This window comes from Coccomyxa subellipsoidea (assembly GCF_000258705.1).
Source record: "Coccomyxa subellipsoidea C-169, whole genome shotgun sequence".
In the NCBI taxonomy this organism is placed as follows: domain Eukaryota; kingdom Viridiplantae; phylum Chlorophyta; class Trebouxiophyceae; family Coccomyxaceae; genus Coccomyxa; species Coccomyxa subellipsoidea.
The window spans coordinates 238879-247678 of record NW_005178022.1 but is presented as its reverse complement, the minus strand read 5'-3'; the positions used below and the strand labels follow the sequence as shown (position 1 = coordinate 247678).

Sequence of the window (8800 nt, the reverse complement as noted above, 5' to 3'; positions counted from 1 at the left end):
TCCCGTAGAACCCAAAGCCTTTGCCAGGACATAGAATATCTTCGGATTCAAGAGGTCATGCCTTTGCCAGCCTAAGGCCAGAATCTACTGTGCTCAGTCGAAGAGCACACTAGCCCCTTTGCGTGAAGACTGCCACACAGTTCCGACCCTAATGCAGATGCGACAGAAATCCCCGGCCCCCAAGTTCAGCAGGAGTCAAACGGCAACTTCCTCTACGAGCCAGCATAGGCGGAGAAGACAGCGCCCAGTTCCTGCTCGGTCATGCCCGGCCGCAGCGGCAGCAGACCCTTGGGGAACACAACCACCTCAAACCCCTGCTCCTGCGCCATGCTCTGCAGCTTCACCGGCGGCAGCGGCAGCACTCTGCAGCACCAAAGCACTCCTTGACCACTGGATTTTGGAGCTCCCATTATCTACCACTGACAGGTGTGTAGCAGCACCAGCACTCCTCAACCATGCATGACTTCTTTTGCCCATCAGTGCGCTCCAAAAGAAGGGTGCCACCCAAGGGGTGTCGTATTGCAGGAGAGCAAGCCGACTGACTGCACACACCAGCAGGATCCATCTTTGAGTGCGGAGTCGGGCGCATTACCAGACACTATGACACAGTGCACATGCAGGCGAGAGCTTCACAACCACAGGCAAATCACCCCAGGCCTCCAACATGTGTTCAATCATGGAAGACGCATCCTTCAGGGATCAGCGCAGCCGTTGGCACATTTCATCAAATGCATGCAAGCCAGTTCAGGTACTGCTCACCTGTTTGCACCTTCGTCCCCCTGCGGCCAGCTGTCCCACAGCCACTGCACCTGCTGCGCATCATTACGGTCTGCAAATCCCACGATGGCGGCCCGGGCTGCGGGGGCGACCCCTCCGCCCTCGGTGGCCACCGCCGGCGCCGTATCGGCCGTCAGGAACCCGTAGCCGCCGCCGCGGAACTCGCGCACTGGTACGCAAACCATCGGCAGCCGCAGCCACTCCGCGCCGGGCCCTGTTGCCAAATCAGCCACCCACGATTCAAAGGGAGCTTTGAATACCACTGAGTATTGAATTTAATGAAGTGCAGGCATGTTGGGAGGACTGAAATGGCAAAGGCTCCTTCTGGTACCTCGCTGCAACCCTGAAGGCAAGAATGCTTTCAGTGAACGCTCCTGCCACATGGTATGATAAGTGGCTGTCTGGAGGCCCACGGTGAGCAATAGCAGATACGAAATGGCCGCATCAGTCCGCTTGCAGAGGAAAAGGGCTAAACATCCAACGACCAGATGCACACCATTATACTACTGTCCCAGGACGGGCGCGATTGTGGGCCCAATTGTGACAGCACCAGACCGAGACCTGTGCACCTGCTAGTTTCACAAGTTCCCACCCGTGTAGGAGCATAGAGCATCAAATATATTTGGCTGTGGAAGCTGCATCCATGCCGTGTCTTTTGAGCCAATTATGCGCGGCTGGGCTCCAGTGAATCTGGCGTCATGTAAGGGACAAGGGTCCTCGATGCAGGTACCACCACAATAGAGTCCACCACATTTCTGGGGAATGATTGGGTTCATGCCTCCATGGGTAGGGCAGAACATCGACACCCAATTGAGACCACCAGACCAGTGGCCCGCACAGCCCTCCCATTTACCCCCAAAGTCATGACATCTGGCGATGTGAAGGTCAAAGGACCATACAAATACTGGCAGGGGGCCACACCTGTGCTGCTCCTGCCGCCTGCTCTGTGCTTCTCCGGGCGGCTGCGCTGCTGTGATGCTGCAGCAGCGGCTGTGAGGTCTGTCAGGCGCTGCCCACGGCGAGCAGCCTGCGTCCAGTCAGCGGCCGGGCCCGGCGAGGCCCCTGGTGAGTCACTGGGTGACTCAGCGGCTCTGTCACCTTCCTGATCGTCATTGATTTCCACTGGCAAAGGATCCCGCCGGACCTGCACATTGCATTCTTTACAGCGCTCGCAGACAGGCAAATACCAGCGGCATTCTACTGCTGCAAAATAGTTCAGCTGACGTTGTAGAAGCATTACAGCGCTGCCCTCCTGACAACAACGTGATGGTTGAGCACCATACCTGTCTACTGTGCATGATTCAGTTGCGGCACATCACAGCAATTCCAATGGTGCAGCATGTGTAAAATGATGTTCAAAGCCTCCTATAATACTTCACTTTTTTCTGCCCCTCAGACAGTGTTGTGGGGCCGATTCTGCATTGCCATGTCAGTGTCCTTGAGTTGCCACACAGAGTACTGCTGCAAGGGCAACAGATGTACCTTGTCCAGGTGGGTGTGCGAGCCGGCCACATCACGCTGCTTCCCCAGGATCTCCGCATACCGCTGCGCCCGCTCATCCACGTCAGCAGAGCCGCTAGCTGAGCCGCTGACATCAGCAGATTTGCCTGCTGAGCCGCTGACATTAGCGCTGCCAGGAGCCTGCCCACTGGCACCTGTTACATACAAAACCTCAGCGACTTCTTGGCACCCCACTCCAAGACATGCAGCATTCAGCAAGCCCATATAAGCCCGCGCAACTTTGCTGGCCCCACCGAAGTACCCTCAGCATTATTGCTTGAGCATGTAGCCATGCAGTATATCATCCACAGAGGATTACAGGACTCAGGGCGGGATCAGGACATTGTGTGAGAATGTCACCGTTCTGTGCGCCATTCTGGTGGCCTCCAGAGGACGGCGCCTGCTGCTGCTGCTGCTGCTGCTGCTGCTGCTGCTGTCCAGGGCGTTCCCTCTGTTCTGGCTTGTTCCTGCTGCCTGCACCAGGCACAACCACCTCATAACTGGTTGCGTACAGGTATCTCCCATTATCTTTGCAGCTTCAGCTCGCAGAACAGAACCTCCTCATGTAATGTAATGTTATAGAGTAAACACATTGATAAGTGCTCACCCAAGAGTCATTTCTGATCAACATGGCAGTTTAGCTGCTTGTTGATGCAGGGCTTTGCCATTGGGAATTTTGAGGGAAGGGCATCAAGAACACTCACTTGAGCCCAGGCCGAGCATCTCAGCAAAGGGGTCGGTCCCCCCGGACCCCCCGTTCTTGCTGGTGCTGCGCTCCAGGATGCGCCGGGCACTCAGCCGCCCGCCGCGATCCGCCCCGTTCTGGCCTGCCCTGCCGTTGCCCGATTTGGCTCCGCCCCCTCGCTTAACCCCCCTCAGCCGCTGCCACACCGTCCGGTCATCTTCTTCGTCCGCCATTCCTGCATCTTGCTCCGCTGCGTTCTCTGCTGATGAAGCTTCGTTGTCTGTGTGCTGCGCGCGCTGCGGTGGCTGTTGTGTGCCGCTGTCGGCGTCGTTGAGGGGTTCTGTGAAGGCCTCTATCACCCGGCCCCCGGCCAGAGAATCGTAATAGTCTGCCTCCTCATCCTCGTCTATGCTGCGCACCTGCCAGCCGCATCCCTTGATCAGCGAGGTTTCTTGTTCAGTAATTGCAAGATGCCGCTTGTCCTGCCCTGAGGATTTTTTGGTGTGAGACAACATAGGGCTCCTTGGATGTCGACTCGCGCAAGAAAAATCCCACGACACATCAAGCAGCCCAAAAAGCAGTGTGTATCTTCCACAGCTATGATACAGTACTATTTCTATGAAAGGACTCCCTTCAGTGTGATGCTGCATACACATATGGCTGCAACATAGGCCCCTAGTTTCTTGTCATGAAACTTGAAAGTGAAAAAGAGGAACGCATGCATCAGAGCAGAGCGCCAAAAACGAGCATCAACAGGAGATGGGAGTGCCTCGCTGTAAAAATGCAACGCGTGCAGCATACAAGACACCTCCGCCGAATAGCATGACAAGGAATGTATTCGACTGGCACTCACCTCCCAAGCGCCGCTGCCAAGGACATCATTGCTGTCGACGGCGACGCCGGTGCGCTGCCGCCAGCGAGAGAGGATGGAGTGGGCGGAGGAGGGATCGCCGCCGGGCTGACGTGGCACCACCTGAGCCGCCGCCACCAGCGCATCCATCAGCTGCTCGTCGTGCCACGCCTCCTCAATCTGCGCGCCACCAAGACAAACCCCATAAGAACAGTCGAGTCTTACTTATAAAGGACTCCCAGAAACCCCTGAGATCCCCCAAAACACCCCAATGACCCCAAACTCATCATCAGGGTCATGCCACAACATCAGATCTTCTATTTGGGCACGTTAGTTCCGTCGTCACAGCACATCACAGTCACAGGACTTTTGCCCACCAGGGGTGTGATTTCACTGAGGTATATGAGAAATCCCCGGCTGGCGGGGAGCAATATAAATTCTGAGCACCGTGCCCACGGTTGATTGGGTCTTGCTTGGATCTGGCGAGTCCAACAAGGGTTAGGATTATGGCGGCCTTCAACTGCAGCTTGTCTGCAGGACGCACCTTGCCTCTTGGCAGGATCAGCGTGTGATAATAATAATGATATGAGATGACTAAACCGGCCGGCTATCTGACCGGTACACATTCTCTCATGGAATAGAACCGGCAAAGTACAACCTTGTCCTGTCCTCCCCTACACTTACAGAGCCATCACTCGCACCAAAGACTTTGCACCTGATTGAGCAGGCATGCGTAACGCAGTCAGAGCATATTGCTCCAAAAGGGGAAGAAAAGAAAAGCTCGATAGCATCATACCCAAAGAGAATTGCGAGGTGCTGTGGCAGAATCATTCTCAAGGACAAGACGCACATTCAACACACTAGGTTGTGTGCATCACGAATGGCAGTCTGACAGCGTTCTGTTAAGAAGGACCTTGCTGCAACCCAGCCATAAAAATTGCGCTCTTTCTGAGCAGGCTGCACGGGCTCTACTCAGGTAGCGGTCTGTGAAGTAGCTCTGCCTTGTGCTTGAGAACGCTTATTGCTCGAACATGGGTGCGAGTTTGCACGAGCAAAAGAAGTTTTCAAGCACAAGGCAAAGGTAGCAAGACAAAGATTAGATTTCTGCAGGAGTGTAGGGTCTTACCAGCGTTCCCTTGGGCACAAAGCCGACAGGGCGGCCGTTGTACTCGGCGGTCTGCAGGTACTCGTAGGGCGGGCAGGCCACAACCCTGACGGCGGACGGCTCCGGCACGAGGCCGTTCTCCTCCATGCACCGCAGCAGCCGCCGCAGATCGTCCGGATCCTGCATAAAACGGGCCGCCCATGTCAAGACGCGCTAAGCATACCTTTTCCGTGTTCCCCTCTGTAATCTATGTTGAGCTTACACTGTCAGTGTACTGAGCCAGGCTACAGTGTACTCAGCCAGGAACATGACACAGTGACCAAGCTCAGCCACCAGCCAGCCAGCAAGATCTTCTGAATCATGTTCCTGCATGCTAGCCACCACATCTGCAGGGATTTTGCTCCGAGGCTGCGGCACGCACAAGCGACTTTTGGAGCCGCTTGACAAAACAGGGCAGCCCAATTTCACATTACATGGATTGAGGCTGGTCCGGCAGGCGAGAATTGAGGAGTCACCTCCCAGGCGAGCCAGGCGCGCGTGTCCCCGTGGCCGAGCGCGACGCGGAAGCAGGGCTGCTGGTTGCCCGGCAGCATTGCGTAGTGCACTGCCAGCAGCGCCAGCCACGCCGGATCCTCGCTGCTCCAGCCGCTCTCCCCTCCTGCACAGAACGGAGACACCATTAACAACACTCCCTCATATGTGTGAAGTTTCCCACACAACCTCGACGATGTCATTGTAATGTGTGAAGAATGCCACAACTTTTCTCTGAGACCTCAACGATGCTCTTCATAGTCTCGTTAATGTGAGCAGTACGCACAAGGCCGACGATACAGCTGCAGCTGTTGCACAAAGGATGCTGAGAAGTTGCACAGGATGATTGAATGAAGTTTGATGTCGGCTGAGTGATGCAAGCTGGAAGGGCCCAGAAGACGGCAGAGGATGCAGGAAGCACAGCTTGCATTCCATAAGAATGCCGAGCATACCCTTCTGAGTTGCAGCCTTACGACCAGGAGAGGCGCAATTTTGGGACGAAGTGCTTTGCTGAGCAGCAGCTGGGGCTGCTGGAGAGTCTACAATGCCGCCGGCTAATGGAGATGTGCTAGTCGATGCTTCGCCTCCCCTGTTGCCCTGGAAACCCACAATCAAGTACTTCAGACCAATAAATCAATGCCTCCCTGCTATTGGCATTGCTGGTTGATTAAATATCCTGCTCCCAAGGCACTTAGCTGCACAATAAAGTCTGCAGCATGCCATTTGAGTTCGTTGTTCTAATACATACGCCCATGTCATGCACTGCATTTGCATGCATGGCTGCTCACCTGGACAGGGGTGTCTGGGGTGTTCCCTTCAGGGCGCTTCAGCCTGAACCGGGTGGTCAGGTCGGCGTCATCCATGGCCGGCCACGCTGCGCCAGATCTGGCAGCAGCTGCCTTGTCCTTTTCTGTCAGCTTCTTCCCCATGCGCACCAGAGCATACAACGCCAGCCCCACCAGCAATACTCTTCCTGCCGCGCCACCCAAGTACCTATGACACCACACTTTCTCTGGTGATGCACTCCGAGACAACCCCAAGTCTCCTATTTTTATAGTTGCACTGCGAGTCTCACATCATGCATTCCGAGACCACCGTGCACCTCATGTACTGATATTTTGCACCAAAAAGCCAATGGCTTGATTGACCAATGTACACATGACCAGAGCTGTGACCTCCGTGGGCACATGATCCAGGACAAGCGGGCACGCATCAGCCCAATTGAACACATGCAAAGCATGTCCACTTGCAGCATTGATCCATAGTGCACATTGCAAGCTGCCCATTCGAAAAACTTGTCCTCTTATTTCGGGGTTCTCAAGGTGCTGGAGCCCGGAACCGGACTCACTTTGCTGTGGCGAGATAGGTGTGCTTGCCGCCCTGTGGACCCACTCCCTGGAAGACTCTATTATCCTCATTCTGCTCTCCCTTTGTAATTCCTCCGATTGTGCGCTGCCCTGTCTCTGCTGCACGCTCCAGGACTGCCTCCCTGATGAGCTCCTTGCTGGGTGTCAGCAGCTGGCGCAGCGCCTCCTCGTCCTCTGGCAGAGGGATCTTGAAGTGCAGCCTGTCTCCTGCCTTCACCTTGTCTTTGCCTGCAGGGTCCGCAGCAGAAGCGCTGTTTCAACAATGACTCTCTAGGCATCTTGGAGGCTTGTAGTAGCAGACCAGGTGGCCGGGACCTTAAGCTATATAACAGCGCATCTCAGCCAGAACAGCATTGCCCTAGTGAGGCATGCACTCAGCTGTCTTGGCCTGCCAAGGTGGCTAGAGCATGGATGGCAGCGGCCCAAATTTTCATGTTTTCCAATGCTGAGGAGGTGTTCCCATAATCTCAGTGGGCAGCTCAGCATGGAATGTCCACAAGGTAGCAAGCCCGCTTCACCGCACCCTAGGCACACAGTTGCCCCTCCCACTGCAAATACATCTGTGACACTGTCTGAAATGTGGGCAGAGGTGGGTGCACCTTTGTTGGCTGCCAGCAGCTTCTCAAATGGCAGGTGGTACATCTTTGCCAGGCCTTCCAGAGTATCACCCTCGTCCACTTTCAGCTCCACAATGACATCCCTGCTCAGGTGCACTCCCTTTTTCAACTACCATCATCAGGTGGGGAGCGGTCCTGCAATCAGGATCTTGGAGAGAAAAGGCATGCATGCACAGCACAGATGCCTTTTGGACATCACCTGGGATTAATTTAAAGAGTCAGGCCATCGGAGAAAGGCATGCATGCACAGCACAGATTCTCTCAGCCCCACCACTGCACACTAGTGTAAGCAGCTGGCGATGGCACTCACGGGGGTGGTGGCAGCCCAGATTCCTCAAAGTCAGCACTCTTTGCGTAGCTCCCAGTATATCTCCGGCTAGGAAGCAGACGTGAGATTGCTCCAATCCTAGGTACATTGCTGGGGCTCAGCCTTGAGCTTGTGCGCATGCAAGGCCTCTGGCCCAGGACAGGCAGGTGTCCCTTACTGTTGAAGATCTGCATGCCTTCACCTGAGAAATCGACATTGACTTCAGAGAATTTGATGACCTTTTCATCTGCTTCTACGGGTCTCACCTGACACGAGCAACACCTCTGCGATCACTTGAGGTGTGGGAATCCCTAGGTGCTGTTATATCAGGTGCACACTGCGAGTTGCTTGAACAGGAAAACCTTTGCCAAGCCACTTCATAAAAGAGATGTACATCTTGATCAGCGGTGATGCAATGTAATGGGAAAAGCCCCTTTACCAATCCACCTTAAGTGACTTTCACTATGAGCGATCTATCTGCTACTCACTATCCCAAGAGGCGTTTGGGCGATAATGTATCTGTTCAATGATATTTGTCTATATCGCACCTATTAGTACTGGCCTGGTCACTTTGCAATGGAGAAGTGACGGCTGACTACATGACCAGAACAAAGTGTCTCAACGCCGTGCGCGGACCTACATCACGATTGAGACGCCAGCATACGTTTTGCAAATCGGTGAGATGGCTAAGCCCCCAACGTCCAGGTATCATTGTCACATCTGACTTGCAAGATTTCGTGCTGGCACTGGCGCAGGAACGCCGTGCAGACAAGTTCACGCAGCTGCGCTTTGCCATTTCGCGGGACTGCTCAAAATTTGTTCCTGGACCTGCACATCATCGCTTTGATATCATTCAAACGGATCGCATCGCAAATTTGTGGCACCTGTGTACAAATACACCGAGTACGTTGCCCAGGAGTGCCTCGCTGGCCCCGACGCTTTCTTCGTGTGCTGTGCCCTGTAGTGAGCGTGCATCGTTCACGGGAAGGTCGCGTCAGCACTGCCCGTCTTGATAAGGTTGCTTTTGATGTGTTAAGCAAATTGCGGCTGGCTGCGAGCGC

The 8800-nt window shown here is 54.7% G+C and overlaps 1 protein-coding gene across 1 annotated transcript; it reads right to left on the bottom strand.

Moving 5' to 3' along the window:
- Nucleotides 1–212: 212 nt before the first annotated feature.
- COCSUDRAFT_59771 (hypothetical protein) lies at nt 213–8535 on the bottom strand (the record flags this gene model as incomplete). Its single annotated transcript, XM_005643329.1, has 14 exons — nt 213–363; nt 760–991; nt 1699–1921; nt 2260–2432; nt 2638–2751; nt 2982–3381; nt 3816–3992; nt 4939–5097; nt 5433–5575; nt 5901–6045; nt 6237–6441; nt 6797–7043; nt 7415–7515; nt 8510–8535. The coding sequence occupies 14 exons, from the start codon at nt 8533–8535 to the stop codon at nt 213–215; spliced, it is 2496 nt and encodes an 831-aa protein (XP_005643386.1).
- Between the last annotated feature and the right edge of the window lie 265 nt (nt 8536–8800).